The sequence below is a fragment of the Odocoileus virginianus genome, chromosome 14 (genome assembly GCF_023699985.2).
Source record: "Odocoileus virginianus isolate 20LAN1187 ecotype Illinois chromosome 14, Ovbor_1.2, whole genome shotgun sequence".
Lineage (NCBI taxonomy): Eukaryota > Metazoa > Chordata > Mammalia > Artiodactyla > Cervidae > Odocoileus > Odocoileus virginianus.
The window spans coordinates 9311002-9337242 of NC_069687.1; the positions used below are offsets into that span (position 1 = coordinate 9311002).

General features: G+C 43.1%; 1 protein-coding gene across 8 annotated transcripts in view; it reads right to left on the minus strand.

Moving 5' to 3' along the window:
- Positions 1 to 26241, minus strand: part of CTNND2 (catenin delta 2) — a 1048486-nt gene that overhangs the window by 164683 nt on the left and 857562 nt on the right. For all 8 annotated transcript variants that reach the window (XM_070476489.1, XM_070476490.1, XM_070476493.1 and 5 more), the window contains one exon: positions 24309 to 24492. In XM_070476489.1, coding sequence (XP_070332590.1) covers positions 24309 to 24492 — 184 coding nt within the window. The remainder of the gene's footprint in view (positions 1 to 24308; positions 24493 to 26241) is intronic.

Sequence of the window (26241 nt, forward strand, 5' to 3'; positions counted from 1 at the left end):
TTTCCTTAAAGGTTATTTTGCTGTGCACCAAATACTTTAATTCTCTGGATAAATATGATGTTGATCGCCCTTGAATCTTACCTTACCTGCACATCTACATTCAATCAGCCAACACATCAATCAGCTCCGATATCAAAGCATCTTCAGAATTCTCCTCCATGGCCACTACTGGGCCCACAGCACTGGCATCTCTTGTCTCTTCATCAGTCTCCCTGCTTCTGTCCCCATTCTGAAACCAAGCAGGACCCTGTAGGGCCCCTGGGCATAAAAGTCTTTCTATGTCCCCCAGTTTTCTTGTTTATAGCAAACAGGCTTCATTCAGCCTCCAAGACCTTCTCTGAGTTCTAAAGGGTGGGTTCGAACAGTTTCTGATTAGGGAAGAGAGGGGATGCAAAGAATTGGACATGACTGAGCGACTGAACTGAACTGGGGATGCAAAGACCAAGGCGGCGCAGCCAAGAAACAACAGTGCAGCCTTGGGGCAGGGTGCTGGTTCCTCTCAAGGGATACACACAGAAATATCTTTGAGCTGTTTTGTAGATACTAAAACCCTACCAGGTCAAAGAAGCTAACTGTATGCTGCCCACCAGAAGGTTAACGAGGCTGACTCCCAATTACTTCACCACCAACCAGAAGAATGTCCGTGGGCTGGTCATGCCCTCTGAATCATCACTATAAAGCTTCTCACCTCCCACTCCTGGTCAGGACACAGCACACTTTTGCGGGCATTAGCCTGCTGTGGCCCCTCTTGCCTGACGGAGCAACAAAGCTCTTCTTTTCTGCTTCACCCAAAACTCTGCCTTTGAGATCCAACTTGGTACTGGTGTACAGAGATGGGATTTGGGCTACAATTCCCCCCATTCCAGGGAAGCTCCAGTGATTCTTCTAAGATGTACATCAGCGCACAAGTCCACCCCTCCAAGACCTTCCGCTGTACTCCCAGTCAGACTCAAGGTCCTGTTCACAGCACCTGCCTGGGAACTCTTCCTTCTTTGTCACTTGGCCACATCCTACTCATCTTTCCTGTCTTTTTTCACAGGGAGGCTTCCCCTGACCCTGCCCAGGTGAAACCCCTTTGTTCTATGCTCCTTCGTTGGGCATTTTCATCATTCTCACCCCACTTAAATTACTTGCTTCCTGCCCCCTGGCATCTGGTTATGGACATTCCACACTCTGGTCATGGAGCATCAGGCGACCCTGGGGAAGAGTTGGAGGCTGGGCAGCTAGCCTGCAAGAAGGGTGGCTGTGAAGGATGGCCAGCCATGTGAGCGGACAAAGTGAACACAAACTCTGATTAGGGTTAGGAGGAGCCAGGCAGATGCCCTCGGCCGGCTGTGTCTGCAATCAGACGCATAGGCTGGCAGCAGGCAGCCCTCCGTGGTTCCACGTCTCTGCCCAGGGCCGATTTTGGTCTGTGACTAAATCCGCACGGCTGCTTGTGATTGATTTCTTTGCTTGTCAATTGGGTGATAACTTTCTAGCACGGGAAGGAGACAGAAGGACAGTGACAGCAACGCTAATGTACTGTGGCCGCAGAGAGGACATAAAAGTGGACGCCCGCACCTAAAGCAGACGCCAGCCGACCGCTCCTCCTCCAGCCCTGGTCTACGCAGAGTTCAGTGCCAGAGCAGGCCACACTCGTATCTCGTTAAAGGAATTTCAGGCAAGAAACTCTGCAGTTGGAGGCAATGGGGATTCTTGGGGAGCCAGGGAGAAGGATGATCACAGGAGGAGGACACCCCAGGAACACCTCCACACCTACCTCTTTGAAGGTCCTGATTTCTATAATACAATGTCTGTGATTACTGGCATTCATTTGTAATGAATGGAAGTATTCTATGCTCTGAAAGTCAGTCTGGGGAGTAGAAAACCTTGGGTGTCAAATTTCATCTCTGATATTATCAACTTTGCCTTGGGCAACACATTTAAGTTTTGGGCAATACATTTAGGTTCTCTGACCTTCAGTTTATCCATCTGTAAGGTGGGCTCATGTTTTGAGACAATTGGATAAGACAAAGTCTGTAAGAGGATGAGGTGGTTGGATGGCATCACTGATTCAATGGACATGAGTCTGAGTGAACTCCGGCAGCTAGTGACGGACAGGGAGGCCTGGCGTGCTGTAGTCCATGGGGTCGCAAAGAGTTGGACACGACTGAGTGGCTGAACTGTGAACTGAAAGTCTGTAAAGTACTTAGGAGCCTATGGAGACCCAACATTCAGCCCTCACCTCTTCTGTGATCACTCCCAGTAGCTTCCAAGACTTTCACTGTATTTACATGATAGTTACTATACAGGGTCAGCAGCCATCAGTTGAAGCAAGTTTCCTATCGGCCAAGTCTTATGCCAAACTATTAATATTTATAGGCATGATTGCAAGCATGAGGTGAGTTAGGACTTCATTCAATGCAAAATTTGGGGGGTACCAAAAAATTCACTAATCATCAGAAATAACAGACATTCTTAAAATCTGGTAAACTATAAGTAACAAAATTTATCACCTTAGACATTTTTTAGTGTATGGTTCAGTTGTGTTAAGTACTTTTACATTGTTTTACTAAATAATATTTTAATGCAATATTTCTCCATCAAAATTAGTGGAAAAAAATCCATGATGAACACAATATCAAAATTTTATTTATTTTTTAAAATGAACTAGTCCTTATGGAACATTTGCACCTGTCTGTTATTAATGTTAGTTCTCTGGTGCTTATAGGCACTGGAGTTCTAGAACACTGGTACTAACAAGATCATTTCCTGTTTTATTCTTTTTAATATTTTATTTTTTTGGCCTCACCACGCAGCTCATGGGATCTTAGTTTCCTGGCCCAGGGGTTGAACTTGCCAGGGAAAGCGCTGGGTCCAAACCACTGGGCCACCAGGGAATTCCTCCAAATAGCAAAATTTTAAATCAAAGAGGGTTCTAACTTGGCAGGTGAATTTGAGCACACTCTGGGAGATAGCGAAGGACAGGGAGGCATGCTGTAGTCCACGGGGCCGCAGAGAGACGGACACGACTTAAGAGGCTGAACGACCACAGCCCGGCACAGCTCAGCCTTCCTCGCCCCACCCTCGTCCCAGCCCTGCACGGCCGCCACCACCATCGTTCACAGACAGAGAAACTTTGGCTGGCCAGTTTGGCCACCTCGGGTGCCCAAGATCATACAACTAGCGGGTTTCCGGTCAGATCTGGATTTGAAGCCAGCAGCCTCTTGGTTTGGACTTTACGCTTAACAATAATACCCTGTCCCAACATCACACCGATCGCAAAGACTTCGTGCACGGCCCGGCACACAGAGCCAGCGCCCTTCCAGCTCCACGGCCCCTCTGCCCGCTCCATGACCCCCACAGCTGGCCTCTTCCCTGCCCTCACCCATCCTCCTTCCAGTAGGCACTGCATGGGGAACATGGTCTCTCTAACTGCCTACCCTCGCGGGGGTCCCCGTGGCCTACACAAGTCAAGAAACCTCTTTGAAATGACCCTCCCTCAATGCTTCTCAATCGGCTCCCAAAAGAACCTTTCCGTTGCAGGGCCTCTCGGGTCCTTCCCCGCCAACCACATCCTGACTAGCCCCCTTCAGCCACTTGCCCACCCCGGTCTGTGCCCTCTACCCCTTCCCCTGAAAGCTCGCCTGCTTCCTGGGGAGGCCCCTGGCAGTCTTCCTGCAGTCCTTCAGGTGGAATCCGTGATTCCTTCACTCAGAGGCCCTCCAGAAATTCTGCATACACTTTTGGCATGACGCTAAAGTGCCTGCATTATGTACTATAGCTCAGAAGCCTTTCTATCCTTTCAGCCACGAACATCATGTCTTATGGGGCTTCCCTGGTGGCTCAGAATCCCTGTAGCTCAGATAGTAAACAATCTGCCTGCAGTGCAGGAGACCCAGGTTCGATCCCTGGGTCAGGAAGATCCTCTGGCGAAGGGAATGGCAGTCCACTCCAGTGTTCTTGCCTGGAGAATCCCATGGACAAAGGAACCTGGTGGGCTATAGTCCATGGGGTCACAAAGAGTCGGGCATGACTGAGCGACTAACACTACTACACTACAACTGGTGATCAGAAGAATCTGTCTGCTATGTGAGAAACCCAGGTTGATCCCTGGGTTGGAAAGATCCCCTGGAGAAGGGAATGGCTACTCACTGCAGTATCATGTCTTATTCATGCATTATGTCTTATTCATGTGTGTTTCTCTGGTACCTGGGCACATACTAGAAATTTAATATGTGTTTGTGTGAAACAACAGATGTCACCCATGTTATTTACGCTGTTGGTTTAGCACCTGGCCAAAGAGGCGATGGAGACACGGTTATGACTCTTCTAGTTATTTACAAGTAAGACGGGCTGGCTGCTGCAGCATTGAGTGCTAACTGGCTGATTCCTAGGAAGTGATGTCATGGCAGAGCATTCTGTTTGGGTTCAGAAAGTTCAGGTTTAAATCCTGGCTCACAGTTTCTACCATGAACTCCAAGACACACTGCTAAACCTCTCTAAGCTGCATTTTCTTCTTATTTAAAATGGGCGGCTGGGGAACACACACAAGAATCTATCATACGTAAAGTTCTCATGAGAATGAGGTGATGTGTAGCGTCCATGTTTATTATCTAACTTTGCTGATAAGCCAATAAATGAGTGGGATGAAGAATTCAGCATCTTAAGAACCTGAGGCAGTAAGAGCAAAACACACGGACAAACTGAACTTAACAGGAGAAAAGATATTCTGCCATTTGGTAAAATTGATGGATGTGGTGGTTTTATTTATCAGAAATATCACAAACACTCACACCACAGAACAAGCAGGTACATGGCTCTAACTAAGCAACTGATCTCCTGGGCAAACTGGTGATCATGCAAGGGACATTATCTCTGCAACTGGCAAGATTTTATGAGCAGTCAGGGGAGTTAAAAGGTTCCTTGCTTTGGTGAAAATTAGTACGGGACATTTTTTAGATAGCTGCAAAGCAGCAAAAGAAGGACCTTGTGGATTCATTCACTTACTCATTCAGTTAAAAGCTATTTACAGGGGTCTGTCAGGGCCAGAGGGTATTTGGGGCAGTACAATCTATGACAAGGGAAGCCATGATCCTCATATAGATAAAAAACGTAGGTCATTGGAGCAACTGACCTGATGCACACAAATACACAGGCAAAGACATCAGTTGAAATCGTCAGAAGATCTGATCAAGAGCCCAGGGTGCTTTGAAAAGCCATCAGGGAAGGAGGATGTTAAGGAAGGTCTCTCTGAATAGAAGATATTTAAACTGAGGCTTCCCAGGTGGCGCTGGTGACAAAGAATCTGCCTGCCAATGAAGGAGACATAAGAGATGTGGGTTTGATCCCTGGGTTTGGAAGATCTTCTGGAGGAGGGCATGGCAACCCACTCCAGTATTCTTGCCTAGAGGACCCCATGGACAGAGGAGTCTGGCAGGCTACAGTCCATAGGGTTGCACAGGGTTGGACATGACAGAAGCAACTTAGCATGCACAGATACTGAGCCTAAAGGTAAAGAAGAGAAAATAAAGTCTTCCAGGTGCTGGGAGTCGCATGCAAAGGTCCTGAGGTAGAAAAGATCAGTGTGTAGAACAGAAAAGAGGCTGGTACTGCAAACCTAAGGAGGGCAGAGGGGTCCAGGGTGGGGCTGGAGACTCGGAGGGTCTGACCAACTTTGATCATGAAGCTGCAGTGAGTTCTTATCAGTCTTCAGAGTTTTAAAGTGAAAGCAGTAACACGCACATAGTGCATTTCTTAGTGCATAGGACTCATGCAGAGTAATATGAAGACAAATGGTCTTAATAATCCAACGGCTGAAGAGAAAACCTCTCTGGAATGAATAGACAAAAGAAGAAGCAAACTATTTTGAGAGAAAGAGAATAGTCTGGCTCAGAAAATACAATGGAATGGACACATAAAATGCGTAGGTTAACAGTTTGACAGTCCTCAAAAAGTTATCCATGAAAGACTGTTGTTCAGTAGCTGAGTTGTGTTCAACTCTTCGAGACCTCATGGACTGCAGGATGCCAGGCTCCTCTGTCCTTCATTATCTTCTGGAGTTTACTCCTATTCATGCCCATGGAGTCGGTGATGCCATCCAACCATCTCATCCTCTGTCGTCCCCTTCTCCTCTTGCCCTCAATCTCTTCCAGCATCAGGGTCTTTTCCAAAGAGTCAGCTCTTGGCATCAGGTGGCCAAAGTACTGGAGCTTCAGCATCAGTCCTTCCAATGAGTATTTAGGACTCATTTCATTTAGGATTGACTGGTTTGATCTCCTTGCAGTCCAAGGGACTTTGAAGAGTCTTCTCCAACATAATTCAAAAGCATCAATTCTTTGGTGCTCAGCCTTCTTTATGGTCCAACTCTCACATCCGTATATGACTACTGGAAAAACCATAGACTTGACTATATGGACCTTTGTCAGCAAAGTGATACCTCTGGTTTTTAATACATTGTCTAGGTACATCATAGATTTATGATCCAGCCATTCTGCTCATAAACATATGCCTACTAAAACAATGAAAACATGGGTTCAGACAAATACAGGGACATGTTAATAGCAGCATTAGTCACACTAGCCAAAGGGTAGACACAGCTCCAATGACCATTGACAGATGAATGGATAAACAGAATACTGTATATCCAAGCAAAGAAACATTCATTAGTCCACTATCAAAAAGAAGAAAGTACTCTCCCATGCTGCAGCCTAAACGAACCTTGAAAATATTATGCAGAATGAAATAAGCCAGTCACAAAAGGCTATATATTCCATGACTTCATCTAGGAATATTCAGAATATGTAAATCCATAATGACAGAACACAGACTGGTGATCAGTAGGACCAGCAGGAGAGAGAACGGGTCCAGTTAATAGGTCCAGAATTTCTCTCCAGGGTCCTGAAAACATTCTGGAACCACACACAAGTGACTGCACTACACTGTGGATGGACTAAATGCCACTGGATTGTTCCCTTCTAAATGGTTCATTTTATGTTGTTGCTGCTGCATTTAGTCACTCAGTAGTGTCTGACTGTTTGCGACCCCATGGACTATAGCCTGCCAGCCTCCTTTGTCCATGGGATTCTCCAGGCAAGAATGCTGGAGTGGGTTGCAATGCCCTTCTCCAGGGGAGCTTCCCAACCCCGGGGTCTGACCCAGGTCTCCCACATTGCAGGTGGGTTGTTTACTGCTGAACCACTAGGGAAGCCCAAATTAAAGCCTATGGAGTGCAACAAGTTCGTATACAAAGAAGAAGTTTACAGGACCTGAGAGGTGATAGGTAAGGCCTCCCTTTCTCCAATGGTATTCCTGTCTCAGTGGCTACTTGGGTGCTTTGGGCTCACAGCTTTGCCCTTCTGAGCTGCAGTCCCCTGCTGGCCTCCACAGAAGGATACTCAGACACTTGTCTTCCAGAGGTCTCTATCTAAGCTTGCAGGGGATCCTGGTTGAGTGCTTGAGAGGAAACAGGAGGGTAATCTGTCTCAATCACCTATCTTTAAATAGGAAGGAGCCTTGTACAATCCTAATAAACCCTAGCATCAGTTCCTTTGTGAATTTCTATTCCCATGGGCTCTGGCTGTGGACACTTGGCTCCTTCTGATTTGGGAAGCACCAGCCTCTTCATCTATTTCAGTTGCTTAGAAGTGACAGGGGTCAAGGACAAATGTCATTTAATCAGGTTTGCTAGGCAGGATGACAGTGCTGCCTGCAGAGAAGAAGTAAGTGAAGTTCCTTTATGTTCTAGGGAGAAACTTATCAGCACTTCCTTCACACGTGCTAAGGAAAAACAGCCCTTCAAGTCCTGATGAGATTCTAAGTTAACACCTGAAACCAGCTTCATCCAAAACATGAGGAGGACTCACTCCATACAACAGGTCACAAGCCACGCTTCCTGGCAGACTTCACAAGGGCATGGTGCTTTTGCTTTCCTGAAATAATTATTTTTTGCAGTAAGTGTCATTGGCTGCAACCACTTGACCTAAACTTGTGCAAAATAGAGAGCTCTTAGAGCCTTGAGTACCAACTGCAATGACGATGCTTTTATTTGGCAGGGCCCTCCTTTGTTTATATAAATTAGCCTGCAATTACCAAGTACATTGTTGGTCCAAATAAGGTCAGGCCAAATGCAACCCTGGGAAGAACAGTCGTCTGGACACAAAAGTCCAGACAGGGCCATTATGGAGAATTATGGGGGATGATTAATTAGGTGGCCTCTTCCTGGGGATTGCCATTCTCACATAACATCTTTGTGCTAACACAGCTACTTTCTGGTAATAAGTTACTTTACGAGAAATGTAATTAGTTGTTGGGATTCATTAGCCCCAGTCATTGTGTCCACGGCACAGCATCTCCTTGCTACTCGAGTGCCTGTTAATAGGGAATGATGATGTATTTGTAACTCTGTGGGGTAATAATAAAGAACACGGGTTTAGTCTGAAGTCCTGGCATGTTTGTCCTTTCACTCAGCAGACTGAAAAACCGAAAGTGAATTTATGACACAGATTTATAACAGAAAAAGCACAGTGCCCTGAAGGACTCGTGTTGACAGCTGTCAACACCTTAGTGCGTTACTACTAACTATTGCTTCTTTGGCTTAAACCTTTTGGAGGCAAGAAAAGGTAGACCAAGCATGCAATCTAGACAAGGCTGCCCTCTTTTTGAGTTTCCTCATTTCAGTGGGTACTTTCAGAGGCTTCTGCTGGCTCAGAATAAGACTTTTCTAATAAGAATTGAAAAGAATTATTTTTACTTTCAGTAGCTTCCCCAGATCTCAGGGTCTGGAATGAGCAACATTCTACAGGATGACAAAGATCCCATCACAGAGAGACAACCTGGAGGTCCACGATGCAGGATCACAAGTGATAACTCTGTGTTCTCCCCACCTGCCTCTCTGCTTCCTGTGATCCCTATGTGGCCATAGCTCTCTGAGTTCAGGGAACCCCATTTCTCATTCCTGCCTATCACAGCTCCAAGAGTGATGGAGAGGAACCCAGGGATCCAGCCATCCCACGCAGCCTGCCCCGCAGCTGTCTGTCAAACACCATGTAGCACACAGTCATGGACGTCTGCAGGAGGAAATCACTAACTCAGGAAAGGAGGCCCGTGAGAACGTTTCTCCTCTATGTCAAATGTTCTTGGTCACCAAAGGAAGAAATGAAATTTATTTGAAACATTCTTTGTTAATTAAGGAACAAACGGACTCAAGGAAGAGGATGAGGAGAACAGAAGATTTAAGAGACGGGATGGGCAGGGCAGAATTGTACATCCAGTTCTTCACTCTGAATCCGTAAGACGGTGGCTAGGAAGGTGTGCTCTGAACTGGTGTCTTTGGAAAATGTTACTCATGGCTCTCCTTGCTTATGTTTCTCTTTCCTCCAAGGGCAAGCATACCTGCAAGCTGGAGATCTTCCCCAGTGTTGCTGAACATGGGCTAGCCTCCACCTGTTCTGTGAACTGTATTCATCCTCTTGGTTGTTTTGTCCCAACTCTGGTAAACACTGGCTCTATTTCAAAATAAATGTCATTTTGAAAAGGGACAGGAGAAATGATATGAAAATACATGTATTAAAATATTGGAGAGGCTTAGTATGTAAGCAAGAAGTAAAACTGTCGAGCTCTTTCTTCTTCAATTTATGATTAATAGACTTCCTTGCTTTTCCTCCAGGGAAGCTATTTCTGATGCAATGGTAATATAATTTGGAAGGCAGAAGAAGGAAAAATTATATTTTTAATATTAAGAAGTTATGAAAGTTTCTAAGAAGGAACCAGCTTTTCAGTTATACTTTATAACCCAATGGTTTATGTGGATAAATATGAAGCACCATTGTCTACCAATTAAATGAAAATAAACTTCTTCATTTAATCTTTTCTCAAAGGAAATAATTTGTTCATACTAATGGATGATTTGACTATTCAGGCTCTAACAGGAAGTATGACTACTTATACTGAAAAGATAAACTTTAAGATTTGCCTCTCCTTTTAAAAAAAGTCCATATTTGCAACCAAATTATAGAATAAGTAATTAAAGACAAATTTTAGTTATATCCTGCATATTTTTATAATTAAGTGGATTGGAATTTTCAAAAATGAGTACTGAAAACTTTAAGAAGGAAAAGCATGATGGGGTATTTCATATTAATCACTTACACTTAAGGTGAATTCAAACTTTCACTTTCTCTAGCTTAGGGAAATAAAGTAATGTTTTGGGAGAAATGATCTCTACTATTTCATGGAACATAAATGCCAGAAAGAACCCAGAGAAATTACAGTTAGTTTTCTTAGGGCACAGAAAGGTCTTCAGAAAGAAATGAAAACTGAAGTTTTTTTTTTTTCATACTTTTCCTAATAGAAAAGGTAAAAGAAATGCAAAATCCTGAAGAGAGAGAAAGCTTCAGGGCCACAAGATGTAACAATAAACCAACTAAAGGCAAAAAGCTTGTTCAGCCATGAAAATATTGAAAAAAAGATATGGCTTTCCAAGGCATGATTTAGGAAGAGCACAATGCAATTCACCCAGTTTTGTGGCAGCATAATGGGACTCAAAGGCATGAGGCTGTTTTAATGACACTGTCCATTGCTTTCAATGGCCAACTCCATAGACTGCATCTAGCCCCTGCTCTCATGCCTCATGCCTACCAGAGGGTTTGTTGTTGTTTCGTTGCTAAGTCGTGTCTGGCTCACCCAATGGGCTGCAGACCACCAGCCTCCTCTGTCCATGGAATTCCCCAAACAAGAATACTGGAGTGGGTTGCCATTTCCTTCTCCAGGGGACCTTCCCAACCCAGGCATTGAACCCACATCTCCTGCACTGGTCAGCGTATTGTTTACCACTGGGCCACCAGGGAAGCCTGCCAAAGGGCTTATCACACTGTAAAAAGAATAGATGTTGAGAGAATAAAACTTGCAGTCAATATAACTAACCCCTCTTGTTTCAATTCTATACCACCAAGCAACCTTCTGATGAAAGTGTGGCTTTTGAGGGGCTAGCCTAGAGCAAACGAAATACTGGTAAGAGATTAGGCTTAGGGAACATCCATGAAAATGCACCCTCGCATATTTCTTAATACAGGAGCATCACTGCTCTATGCCAGCTGTCCAGCTGCTGTGCCCTGGAATCTGTCACTGTGTTTGCTTTTCTGCAGAGACCTCAGCTCCCATGGATGATCCCGGTCAGCAACTGAGCTTGGCAACAGCAGCAAGGCAAGCCCGTTCCTGGGAAATGTGGGACTCCTTGGAAGGATGGCTTGGGCTCAGAACTCTCCAGTGGCCCCTTAGAGTCTAAGACATTTCAATCGTGCTTCCTCCCTCCCTCCTCTCTCCACCCTCCCTTCTTTCCTTCCTCCCTCCCTCCATCCCTCCCTTCCTTTCTCTCTCCCCTCCTTCCTTCCTTCCTTTGGGGTCAGACCAGCATCACGGTTTCGGGACTCCCAGCTCCTCTGGTTCCTGCCCAGTTTTCTTCTTGGGCATTTCCCCTAATTAAATATTTCGCATGGATTCTAGTTCTAACGTGTCTCCTGCATCTCCATGCTGGTGTATGCTTCTTATGGGATCCCAGCTGAGTCAGCATCATCTCCTCTGTTATAAACAATTACATGTGTTCTTCAGCTGTTTCTCATCTCCGGCTTAAGAAATATGGTGAAGTGGGAAGAACCCAGCTGTTGCATTCTGCATCCTGGGACTTAACATCACTGTTCAGTCTCTTACAAGTCGTGTGACTTGGGGTAACTTAATCTTGCCCTTAGGGGTATCAGCTTCTGAGTTTGTAAAATAGGGTAGGAATTCCCATCTCAGCAGACTATTGGGACAACTGCATTAACGGTATGCAAATTAAAGAAGCACAGTACATGATGGGCTTGACTCATTGGAAAAGCCCCTGATGCTGGGAAAGATTGGGGGCAGAAGGAGAAGAGGGCAGCAGAGGATGAGATGGCATCACCGATGCAATGGACGTGAACTTGGGCAGACTTCAGGAGATGGTGAGGGATAGGGAGGCCTGCTGCAGTCTATGGGATCACAAAGAATTGGACACGACTGGGCGACTGAACAACAACATGTGTTGAGTGTTTAGTCATAGCTGACTCTTTGTGGCTCCATGGACTACAGACCACCAGGCTCCTCTATTCATGGAACTTTCCAGACTCCTCTGTCCATGGAATTTTCCAGGCAAGATTACTGGAGCAGGTTGTCATTTCCCACTCCAGAGGATCGCCCCAACCCGGGGATCAAGCCCACGTCTCCTGCATCTCCGGCAGGTGCATTCTTTACCACTGTTCCATCTGGGCTTCCCAGTAGGTGCTAAACTGAGCACTAACTTCCTCCTGATGGTCTTGTAGCTTGAAGGTCAAGTTTCTCACCATGTAAAGACAAAGACCAGGCCCTAGAGCCTGTGGTGCTCAAGGGTGATGCCTTCCTTGAAGATACCTCCTTTGGGGATGATTTTTTTGGGGGGGATTCCAACTTGGGGTCAGCTAGCAAATACCCTGGCCATGCTTTACATTTTTTTTAAAAATAATTTCATCAAGGACACCTAGGCCAAACCACTCCTTTAGAGCCATGGAATTTGACGCAAAGATAATGTAGCCTAGTTTCCCTCAGGACAATGCACAAGATGTATCAAAGCTCAAATCAGATCTCCTAATTCCAAATCAAAGATCATTTCATGTACATTCAATAATTAGGATTTAAGATGAATAGATTTTCTAAGATCCCTCTTGTTAAGTTACTGATTTCATCAAAGTATAAGAATGAAACATAGTTCAGTAGGTAAACCCCAATTCAAGAGCAAATTCATTAATTGGCTTTTGGAATTCTCACATGGCTATATAATTTCTTGAAGTTACATTGATGACAATGGAAAAAAGGAAGTGTCCACCTGTAGCATATTTTTATGATTACTTCCACTTGAAAACAGAGACAAAAGGCTAACATTAGCTTATTTTTTTCCCCTGGCTAAGAAATAAGCATGATTTTGGTTTTATTATACCATAAATTACAATATGCTTCACACTGGTCAACATGACCTTGCTAGAAGAATGTTTTATTAAAACTTATTTCCCAAAGTGAGAACAACCAGTGAAAGCCAACTATTAGAGTTTTATTATCACTGAATTATGTCCCTCCCAAGCTCAGATGTTAGATCTTAACTCCCAGCTCCTCAGAATGATACTGCATTTAGAAATAGTCTTCGAAGCAGTAATTAAGATAACATGAGGTCTTTGGCCTGGGCCCTAATCCAACATGACTGGTGTCCTTAGAGGAAGAGGAGATCAGGACTCAGACCCACAGAGGGAAGAGCAAATGAGGACAGTCAGAAGGTGACCACCTACAAGTTCAGGACTGAGGCCTCCGAGAACCAGCCCTAACCCTCAGAACTGGGAGACAATAAATTTCTGTTGTTTAAACCACCCCGTCTGTGGTCCTCTGTTACGACAGCCTGAGCAAGGTAATAAGGTGACAAGCCACCATCCTTCTTCTGATCAGGCAGGAGGCAGTGAGCTTGAAGTGCTGCGGTGAACCATTGGCTGCCAGAGCCCCCATCACCAATGGAGTTGCAGAGATGGGCTCCTAAGACCCCCTACACCTTCTGCCCCCTGTGGATTCCGTTCCCATCATTCAAAGGGGACCTCCATCGCTGAATCAGGACTCAAGAAGACCATTCATTCTGCAGCTGAAACAGACACAGTGATCAGGAGTGGAGGACTGCTCAGGCCCTGGAGGAGCAGGTGTGGGAGGACGGAGGCTGGGTGGGGTGAGCGGTGTCACACCTGTCCTCAGCATCCACGTGGACTACGTCCTTCCCTTCTCAGTACCTGAGCGAGAGTACTCCATTCGGCGGGAACGCAAGGCTGGGATAAATTCAGGGCCTCTTCTACAAGATTTAAACATACTTTTAAAAGCAGATTCTTTTTATTAGATGCCTGATACCAGCAAGCAGCTGAACATAAGGTAAAAATAATAACTCCTCTTCTTTCCTGCGTCTAATTCAAGAGTAAACCAGATAAAATAAATTTCCTAGGCGCTTTCTAGCCCGAGTGTGATTATCACTGGTATTACTTTGTGACGGGGTTTTCTCAAGGTCACTCCAGAATTAGCGGCACCACGGGACCAAGTGCTCATCCATTATATGGGTTAAAATGACTAATTGAGGGTCTGAGTTTAATTATACTCATAAGCAAAGGCACAGTGCAGCTCCTTTGGCGGCCTTAATAACATTCTCCTGTACACAAAGATAGATGGGAAAAATTAGGGTTGTATATTGCTGTCCTTCAGGACAAGATGCTGAAGTGGGAATAGAATAATAAAAGAAAAGAAATGGCTCGGCGGCACTAGGAAATGAGCTGTGGATGTTAGCAACGCCAGCCTTATGAAAATACTTCAGCTGGAGATAAAGCCCTAGGTGCTTGTGACTAAATGTAACACAGCCAGACCTTAAGGCCCATCTGAGTTGTCGTTTTCAGCAGGCAGACTTTTAAGTAAAAAAAGGATACTCAGGAAGGCTTTACCTGCAGTTGATGATGAAATGATGATCAAGGACATGAAGGGACCATTAGGATACTGATTTGTGATATTTTAAATGGAAAAACGCAGTCATGCTTTGCACTAAATCCTGAAAACATTCATTCTGCACTCAGCCATGGGAATGGACTTCCTTAAATGAGACTTAAGTCATGTCACGTGCTCTGTGTGAGACCTGAGATTGACTGTGGACCGTCACGTGTGCACGCTAAGTGGCTTCAGTCGTGTCTGACTCTGCAACCCTATGAACCGTAGCCTTCGAGGCTGCTCTGTCCATGGGGTTCTCCATGGCAAGACCCTGTGGACTCTAGCCCACCAGGATGCTCTGTCCATAGAATTTTCCAGGCAAGAACACTGGAGTGGAATGCCTTCCTACTCCAGGAGATCTTTCAGAAGCAAGTTCAAAGTCAGGAGGGAAAGGAAGGGCGGCTCGTAAACAGGCAGAAACCATGAGCCTCAATTCTTCACGCTGGGAGATGCTTATTTAACAGCCACCAGTCAAAACAGTTGGACTTGAACTTCTTTGGCTGACGCATCCTCACCCGGCCTTGCAGAGCCAATCCTGCTGCAGGGGGTGAGCTGCCGTGAACCTGAGCTGTGGAGGGGAACGCCCTTGGCTTAGAGAAGAACGACTTTCTGGACTTCTCTGGTGGCCCAGCAAATAAGATTCTGCCAGCCAATGCAGGGGACACCAGTTCAATCCCTGGTCCAGGAAGATCCCACATGCTGCGGAGCAACTGAGCCACAACTACTGAGCCCGTGCTCCACCAGAGAAGTCACCGCAATGAGAAGCCCACACAGTGTAACAAAGAGGAACCCCCACTCGCCACAATTAGAGAAAACCCACAAGCTGCATGGAGACCCAGCACAGCCAACATAAATAAAGTTAAAAAGATAAAACAAGAACGACTTTCTATCTGGATCTGCCGCGATCGGCTCAGTGTGTGGGTGCTGTCTGGGGACAGGCAGCCTCTCTAGGTTATTCACTCCTTTGTTCCCTATATCCTGGGGTGGTTCCTCTGCTTGGCGGGGCCTCTGGGTTCCTCACTAGGGTGACTGTATCAGGTTCCCAGGGCTGCCAGAACAAATTGTCAAAAAAGTGAAGTGAAGTTGCTCAGTCATGTCCGACTCTTTGTGACCCCATGGACTGTAGCCCACCAGGCTCCTCCATCCATGGTATTTTCCAGGGAAGCATACTGGAGTGGGTTGCCATTTCCTTCTCCAGGAGATCTTCCTGACCCAGGGATTGAACCCGGGTCTCCCGCATTGTAGGCAGACGCTTTACCATCTTAGCCACCAGGGAAGTCCACCAAAAAAACTAAAAAAAGAAAAACAATTGTCACAAACTGGACATCTAAAAACTACAGAACATTATTCTTCCATAGTTCTGGAGGTTAGGAGTCCAAGATCAAGGTGTCAGCAAGGTTGTGATCTCTCTGAAGGCTCTGGTTAAGAATCCTTTGCCTCCTTCTAGCTTCCAGTGGTTGCTGGCAGGCCCTGTCAGTCCTGGGCTTAGCTGCATCACTCCGGTTTCTGCCTGTCTTCACATGGCCGTCCTCCCCCATCTGCCTCTGTGTGTACAAGTCCTCTTCTCATAAAGAAACCACTCACTAGGGTTTACCCTAATTCAGTGTGACCTCATCTTTTCTTAAATATCATTGAACTGTGGTTGATTAACAATGTTGTGCTTATTTCCAGCTGAGTGAGTCAGTTACATGTATATATTCTTTTCCATTGTGGTTTATCACAGGATGCTGAATACAGTTCCCCGTGCTCTATAGTATGACTCTGTTGTTTATCCATCGTATATATAAGAGTTTGCATCTGCTAATCCAAAACTCCCAGCCTGCCCCCTCCCCACACCCCTCACCCCTCAGCAACCGCAAGCCTGTTCTCTATGTCTGTGAGCTTGTTTCTCCTTCACACGTAAGTTCATTCACGTCGTATTCTAGATCCCACATATGAGTGATGTTCAGATGGGAAAGAATCCACCTGCAGTGCGGGAGACCTGGGTTGGATCCCTGGGCTGTGAAGACTCCCTGGAGGACGGCATGGCAACCCACTCCAGTATTCCCCATGGACAGAGGAGCCTGGCAGGCTACAGCCCATGGAGTCATGGAGAGTGGTCACAACTGAGTTACTAGGCATAGCACACATGGATTCGCAGTGTGACCTTACTGCTTAACTAATTATATCTGCAAAGACCCTATTTCCAAATAGAGCCACATTCTGAGGCTCCTGGTTGACACAAACTTGGGGGGACGCTTATCCAACCTACAGCAGTGACCCCAGCCAAAATAAGCTTGCCCACAGGCGGAGCTGGACTGACCTTCACTAGCGAGCCTTCAGTGTATAGCTGGTCAACACACATTCTGGCTGAAGGTGATGATTCTTCTCGCCAGATGTTATAGGAGGGTATTTGATCACATGGTGTGTGGTGGAACAATCACAGGCACATAAGTGAGTCAATTTCAAGGTCTATATCACCTGACTAAGGCCACAGAAAAATGTTTTCCCTGGAGGAATCCTTAAGTTATAAAGAGAAAAAAAACCAACACAATAACTTCATGAATAATTAAGGCCTAGGCTGTTCTAACATCTTTCCATATTTATTTTAAGCCATATTTGTAAATTTTTAATTAAAAATTAAAGCTTTAATTGAACAGAATAGGAACAAAAGAAAATTTTAAAAGGAGGAGAAACGAGGAGGAAGTCAAGTGTTACTGCATGTGACTCGTCGGGGGGAGGGTGAGGGCTATGAATTATAGCCGTCCAGGCTCCTCTGAGCAGAGACCAAGCCGACCCCTGCCCATCACCCCCAGCTCTGACACCCGAGGGTCCCACCTGCCACTCCCTCCTGGAACCCCATAATCTATCATTCTTAACAACTCTCTCCTTCAACAAAATTTAAGAGAAATTTTTTCCCCCCTATTTCTATCCTCTTTTCTCAGTGATGGATAGATATTTCAGGAACAAATAGGTCAGCTTTTAAAAAATTTCATTTCTTACTCGCAAAATGAATTTTAAGTGGAAAAGGACTAATGGCATTACCTTTTCATTTTATATTTCATATGTGCTTACATTTTAGCAATGTCAACGTGATATGCCATCTGCCCACGAAGATTCACTACACCTTTTTAGGAAAGGCAAAACCAAAGGGCTCTTCTCTGTAGAATGTTCCCAGGGAGTGTGTCCAATGCTTGAGACTGGTGGGGCGGACATCGCCACTGATACTGGTACAACAGGCATGGCCAGAGAGAAAGCAGGAGAAACTGGACAGAGTCTTTTAAGACATTTCAATTTGTACAAAGACTGCACAATGTGAGTGTTCTAGATCCTAGTTTACTAAGGCATAGGTCTTCTTTTTAACTTAAATTTCACTCTGATAAGCTTTTGAATATTTAAGAGTGGTGCAATTTGCATTTATAATATTTTTTTTCTTTACAAAAAATAAAAAGGTGTACTCTTTCAGAATAGCAATTGCTTACATTTTTCACCTTGGCTTCCTGCCCTGAAATGACAGAAATAAGTTTGAATCCTGCTAGGAACAAAAGTTGGGGATAATGATATCTGATAATGATTTGATAAATTTACTTTTACCTATCATACACTCCTACTGGAGTTATAAGTTACACTGAGCTAGGAAACACTATCCCAGGAAAAGAGTTTAATTTTCTTTTACACTTCATTTTCCTCATATATTCTTGAAACTGTAGCTGTAGAAACAAGCCAAAAATATGAATTCACTTTAAGTCATCAGTAAACAGACGGAGGAGTTTAAGAACTGGAAAAACAATGTCTACTCTATTATCTAGGACATGTCTTAAAATGTAGTCTTTAAAACAAAAGACACTCATAGTACTACTTGTTTAACTTAAAATGTAAGACAGAGGTGGAGACAGGGGACTTAAGTGGGGGAAGGTGACTAACTCTGTGTGGGTCCCCTGTCAGCCACACTCTGGGACTTTGGAGAGGAGCAAAGACAGTAAGAAAGAAGGGGAAGGAGGAGACACCTGACAATTAAAGGCAAAAGGGATACTGGCCAAGTAGATGCCACTCAGCGAAACGTCAAGAAGCAAATTAAAAGAACCAGCACCTGGGAGGGGGCTGTCCACTCTGTGGTTGGGTGGTTGTCTGCGTTGCTCCAGCACAGATCTACAATCTCATCTCACAGAACACTGCATTTCCCATCTGTGTGGTGTAGTGGGCGGGCAGGGTCTGGATTAGGAGTCAGGATGTGGATGAAAATACTGGCTTCCTGACTTACGACACATGACTTATTGAACTTATAATAAATATGAGAATGAATGATGTATGTGAAGTAGAAGCTCCTGGACCTTGGAAGTCAGCAATTTTATGAATAAAAATGCTCCTCTTAATTTTACATAAAAATCAGCACACTTTGTAGAACAAATGCAATTTATTATCCTTTTTAATAAGATAAACAGGGTCCTAAATCACATACTTACGTTTTAGCCTGATTTCATGAAGTATGACAGTGGTGGTAATGACACATTGGAAAAGGCTTGTAACATACAACTTAGGCATTTTTATACAATTTAGGTAAATTTCAAGGGTAAAAAGGTATGCAGATATTGGGAGGAAATGTATAAAAAATGCTAATGATGGTTATCTCTGGGGATGAGGTTTATGGGTGATTGTTACTTATTACTTTATGCTTGCAAGTGTTTCTAGTAGTCAGCAATAAACATGTGCCACTTGTAAAGTTAGAAAAGAAAAAATGAATGTCTTTAAAAGTGAAAAAAAGATTAAAGCTATAAATTAATGGACCAGATCAAGGTATGCAAATGTTACATAAACTCACTGTATCATCTTCTTGGGCAAATTCACTGTATCATTTTTTTTATACAAAATATACATAGAGTACATAAAAATGACGAAAAGAACAATTGTTGTAATTTTATTTTCTGCTTTAAGAAGCAGCAAAGCACCAAATTCTTTCTAAATATTGTGATAGAAAAAAAAAATGTTTCTTGCAAAGGTATAAGCCCAGATGTGATTTATAAGTTGAGATGACCTGCTTATTAATTTTACATTTTAAGGACTATATTCAAATCATTTCTGCAGTTCCAGGAGGACTTTTGCTGAGTGCACTGCATTATCTATAATTTAGCTCAGTTACATGTGTTTTATATCCTTTTGTTTTGGGGGGATTTGATTTATGAAGCCTCAGTTACATACAAATAATGATTTGTGCCATAAAACTTCTCTAACATTTAATAAGATATTGAAACTATAATTTAAATAAGAATAACATAAAATGATGAAAATATTTCCAAAATAAAAAGCAGACCTAAAACAGCTATGGAGATAGCTCTCATAGATACAAACCAGTGAAGGTTAAATTTAATTGAATGGAACAAAATATTGATATTTATTTTGGCCTACAGGAGGTACCTTAAAAATGAAGTTTGCAGGGCAGTCCATAAATTCACAGCTCCACCCTTCATGTCACCGCTCCCCTCCCTACCTGCTTTCACGCTGTCCTGTAAAATTGCTCCCAGACATAGGTGATCATCATGTTCTCTTGGTAAAAGCTTCGCCATAGTTTTCTGCCCCTTAGAGATTCAGGTCGACCCTTCTGAGCTCTGCTTTGACATCCCTTTTTCACCTAGAATCGAACAACTAAGCAAGCTGCCTTTCTTAAAGTCTGAGGTTTGCAGACTGCCTACAGACCCTGGAGTTATGTCCCCCACATCAGTGTAGGAGTGTGTGCTGATCTTTCTGGCCTCAAGGAGCTCCCAAAGCGTTGACTGGTGAAGCCCCTTCTCTGGCTGACCCCAGCCTCACCTGGTTCTTGAAAGCGTTTGTGACCACACTGGCTGAATAAGCCACCCCTTCGCCAGTGTTTCCTTCTGTACTATCCTGCGTGCCAAGTCGCTTCTTCACGCCCAGCTCTTTGTGATCCCTGCACTGTAGCCCACCAGGCTCCTCTCTCCATGGGATTCTCTAGGCAAGAGTACTGGAGCGGGCTGCCATTTCCTCCTCTGGGGGACCATCCTGACCCTGATCAAATCACATCTATTTGTCTCCTGCACTGGCAGGGCGGTTCTTTACTACTAGCGCCAGCCGGGAAGCCCATTCTATACTATCCTAATCATAAAACCAGGACTCACTGTGAGAGGAAGGGTAACAGGCAGGAAGGCCAGGGGTCTCCAAATGGAGGAAATAGGCTGAAAGTGCCAGACATTTTTCTCTCTCTTAAGCGGCAGGAGGAAACCAATTAGAGATTTTTTTTTCCTTCTCTACAAATTTAAAAGGTTTCTCTTAAAATGCTCTCTTGCCATGACACCTGGTTTCTTTTCACCTGAAGCCAACTATTCTCAAACCTTGAGTTAACCAATACATTTTTTCTTATGGAAATGTGTGTCTTAAGCTATGTTAATGTGTCCCAGACTCTGTCTTCAATTCACCAAATGGCTCAGAACCTACTTGACAAACCAGTATGTCATACTCAGATATCGTTCCCCTAATCTATGTAAACGAAACTATTTGTGTGGTAATCTGCCCTTCTACAAGACTCAAGTCAATTGTTTTATGGCCTGGGATGAATTATCTGGTGCCATTCTGAGTTTTAAGACATTCCTTTCTTTTCATTAACAGATTGTGAGTGGCTATATAACATCCAGCTGCAGACCAGCAGGGGGGTACTCTGCCCCCTTCTGATGCCTATGTCAGAAGCTTTCTCTATCTCCTTTATACTTTATTTTTTTTTCTATCTCCTTTATACTTTAATAAAACTTTATTACACAAAATCTCTGAGTGATCCAGCCTCGTCTCTGGCCCCGGATTGAATTCGCCTCCGGAGGCCAAGAATCCTGGCATTTTATCATTCAGCAACAACCTTTCAACTGCATGGGTGTAATTGTCTTCCAAGGGATTAGAAGGTTAAGAGGTTGCTATGTTTATTTTTGGTTTCCTGGTCCCTTCTTGGCACACAGCAGGCACTTAGAAAATGCCCATGGATGAAACTGCTGAAAGGCAGGAACAGCATACAAAGCAACTTCTTTCATGTAAATAAAGATCTTGGTTTTGTTGAAAGAATTAAGAATGTCAATATAACCTCACATACTAAAATCTAGATGCTTCCATCATGATATAAATATTTAAAACATTTTTTGTGTATTTTTCCAACACTGGTTCTAAGCAAATGGTAATAGTAGAAATTTCCTGAAACCGTTCATCTGCTGAGTCTTTATTTGATAAATTCATTTTAGCCCCTTCCCAGAGCTGTTTTCTTCCCCTGTTAGTCCAATCTGCTCATTAATGTAGAATGATTCATAAACATATTTAAATAAGAGATAAAAACTCATATTTCTTTCTATAAGAAGGGAAATGTAATGGAGCAGGACCCTATAGGGTCCTTCCCAGAACAGACCCTCATCCATGTTGGCCACTGGCCTTTTGTCTGTAGAAAAACTTTAGTCAAAGAATAAATTTAATCAGAGAAGTAAGAAGATGCAGAAAGAAAGGAAAACAGTCATGCAAGACAAAATAATACTTTAGCCAGTAAACAAAGTCAAGGACCTTTAGTTCCTCCTCAAGGGCTATAGATAATATCCTGAGCCATGTCCTCTGAGCTGGTTTGCAGAAATTGAAACTCCCACCAGTGGGAGAAGTTAACTGTATGCAACCCACAAGCATGTAGACCCCAGACCAGTTGGAACCAGAAGGTTGATAATGCTGACTCCAGATTACCTCACCACCAACCAATCAGAGGATGTCCATGAGCTGATCACACCCTGCTCCTTCAGCACTCTAAGACCCCTCACTACCCCTCTTCAGGATGGGACACAGTCTTCAGGGCATTAGCCCATTGTGGCCCCCTTTGCCTGGTAAAGCAATAAAGCTATTTCTTTATACTCCACCCAAAACTCTGTCTCTGCATTTCTATTTGGCACCAGTGAACAGAGGCTGAGTTTTGGCAACAGAAGGAGCTTAATGAATTAGGAGGGAAGTGAAACAGTCACCACATTTTGATAGACCTTACTTTGTCACTCGCATGATAAACACTGAAAAGTGGGGAAAACCCTAAACCCGGTTTCATGTGGGCTAAGAAAAGCCACTCAGCCTACATGAAACTCTTTCTGAATCAGATGTCCTCCTTTTTGCTTCCTATGAGGTGGTCAGTCCTGGCTTGAAGCAGAAGCAGCACTGGTCAAGCCTCTGTGTTTGTGAACTTGGCCCAGATGACCCACAAAGGGGAACCGTGAGCCTTCACTAGGCTGGTTTCTTCATCTGACTTTTATCAAAGGAAGCTGAATGTTCATATATCAGTATCCTTCATCCTTAAATCAAACATCATGAATATATAGTCACATTACTATATAATTTATAGAGAATATTAATTGATGGAGATAAACCGATCTTTATTAACTATATGTCTACAATTGGTTCTGAAGCACTTCCTTCCACAATCCTGATTAGGAACAAAGACACTCTTTACAAGTCAAGGATGTTAAGAAAGGAAAACTACCTGTAATAGTTGCATATAACTGGCATAGAAAAATGAGGTAGAAAGGGTCAGAAATGCCCACAGTTTTAGCTTCGGATGAGCTATATTTCTTCCAGTAGGGCAGGAGGTTTCTGAAGGATCATAGAATTTAAGAGGTTATAAAATGGATGTCTCAAAAGTGGGGTGTAGAGAACTGTAAATTTGGCTTATGGTGGAGCCTATCCAGAGAAATCATGTCAAAAGATCATTATTTCATGACCTTGAGGAAAAGCAAAATTGTTGGAGGGTTTCCTATTCCTGTCCATGAATGCACACTGATATTTATGGAGGCCAGCTCTCTTTAGCTCCCTTTATGCATGCACATTCACACAAACACACACACCCTTCTCAAGACTGGAGGCTAAGAGTATTGTTATAAATATTCATGAGAACTTTATTATTAATGTCACTAAAGTGATCCTGTGTCTTCTCAGTTGAGACTGGTACTTACACCTAGAAACTGATCAACTGTCAGAGAAGTGTCAGCTTTGAGGCAGCCCAGCTAAAGCAACTCTGTACATTTCACTTCTGAAATACAGACTATCTGACTAGGTATCTTAAACCACATACATCCCACCATTAAGTTAAACTGGCAGAGATTTCTCACTTTCTACAATGTACAATATCCTTGGGAACACCGTTCCCAGAGATTAGAATAAGCACACCTTAATTATTACATTCTCTTTTCTAAGAGCAAAAACTAAATGGAACATCTAAAACATCTCAAGAGATTTCTGGGTGATGAGTTTTGAAAAAAACACATTGGAAGATAATTACAACACATTTGCTACTTTTATTATTTAAAAAAGACATTTCACACCACAGGCCTTATTAAAGAGCTATTTTTAAGAATTACAAGCTCTAGCAGTCACATTGAACATTTTTAAAAAATAAAAATAGATACCAGAGACACTTACTGTGATGCCTATGTATTTGTCATAGGCTCTCCCAAACAGTTGGTCTGCCTGGTTATTCTATATGCATGATATGTCACAACACTTGCTTTCAATCAAAGAAAACTATATTTGGTTGCGATGACAACATTTATTTATGTATTTTTTGCCTAAGATCTAAGAAAACATGTTAAATAAGTCAAATACTAGGGGAGGTACAGGGCAGAGGAAGATGAATATGCCTCTTCAGTACCACATTAGAAATGACTTTTGCTAGCTTCTTGCCCTCTATTGCCATAAGAATATCCCAGAACATTCTGCTCCTTAGCAAAACAGCAATAAAGTTACAGAAACAAAAAGCACCTGAGGACAGAAGGAAGTGACAATGACACGGGACTCACCTTAGGCATCCAGTGGCGTTTCGCAGCACTTGTGAGGAATGCAGCTGTATCTTCCGATCGTCCTGAAGAGGTGAGTTTTCCCAGCCTGAGTGTGGGATAATCACCGCGTTGGTCAACACTGCCAGGGTGTCCTGGATGATTGGCATTTTGAGTGCATCGCAAGATGAGAGATTCCAAAGAACTCCTGCAAGATACACACAAACAGAGCTTTTGGATGGCCACCATTTCCCTTAATCGAGTTAACAGCACAAGCAGGAGGGACTAAGATAATGTAAACACATGTTCTAGAGTGTGCCCTTCACTTTAAAGCATTTGTGTGAACCCCTTACAAAAGTGCTATGAAAATCTAACATGTAGGCAGAGGAACTGTAACATGACTATATCCATTCCATCGTGGAGAGTAATTTAGGGTGAGAGCACCAGTGGAACCGAGGCTATCAACCCTGCTTCCATGCACAATTAGTCCAATGAATCCAAGTCCCCAGATTCTAACCAAGACCAAAAAGGTCCCAGAGTGAGCTGAAACGGACTAGTAAGGCATCTGAAACAGACAAGGAAGACATCTTTGTTTTATTCAAGATCCCAACATGCACCTGCGGTCTATTGGAGTCACTTAGTTTCCTGTAGAACCAGCCTTCATTGTGCAGGACTTTTCAAGGATCCAGTGTAGGGTCTGGTGCTCACAGGCTCAACAAGAAATTAAAATTTGCTGTCACTGGTTCTGTTAGCTTTTCTCTTAAAACAATGCTCATGGAGGACCTATAGATCATTCTTCCTTATGTAACAGCAAAGAGAGCAGTAGAAATGGAAGAGTGTGTCAATAATAGCTTAAAATGGAATTTTAGGAAAGGTCTAAGAATTACATACACATTATAATATCATTTGAAATGCTTTTAAAATAATTGCTCTTTTTGTTGTTCAAAATTGTACACAGAAAAGTAAAAAAAAAAAAAAGTGTAATATTCTCTTTTCCTGTGAAAGATTGCATTTCCCCCAAGGCTAATTTAAATAGCTATCATCACTGCAGATACTGAGAATAAAATATCATAACTGTCTTTAGAAACACAACTTATAGTTTACTTATTTAGTAAGTTTTCAATCGATTTTAAAATGATATTGTGCTTCATCTATCATGTTATTAATAAACAGAATTCACTTATTTCTTAAATTTGTTTTATTAGTTTCTTGCTTTGCTCATACTGAACTATCCAAAGGCATTAATAATACTAACCTGAAAGTCAATGATATCTGATTAATAACTAAAATAATACTTTTAAATCAGTTCTACAAAAATGTGACTTTAGAAACAAACGTTTCCACTGGTCTTTCAAAAGAACATTTTCTGGTAATTTTATTTAGGTAAATGCAAGAGAAACAAAATGCTTTTGGTGCTGTGAATGTACAAATGAATTGTTAGTACAGGGGGTTGGCTTGAGGGTGAATCCTGTCTGCCTGTTTTTGTAAATAAAGTTTTATTGGAACACAGCTCTGTCTGTTCATTTACATATTGTCTATGGCTGCTTGTGTCCTAAACGGGAAAAGCTGAGATTTTGGGACCAAGATACTATGGCTCCGAAGCCTAAACAAATTACTATTTGTCCTTTCCTACTCACCCCTGTGGTTAGTATATGGGCCATTTTCTATATATTTCTGTGTGCATGTTTGCACTGCCATTAGCATCCTATATAAAAATGTTTATTGGTGCACAGAAGTTGCTCTAAATATATTCTGACTTGAACAGATGTGAAATGCTAGGAGCATTATCATGTACATTTATTTTGACTTAAATAATATATGAAGCTGCTTTTTAATTCATTCCATTAGGAAGCATTTTACTGAATTTTGGATGATCAAAATAATCAAGATGAATACTTTCATTTATTCAAAGTCTCACAACAATATTCTTTTTTCTAGTAAAATAAATACTTTTTAA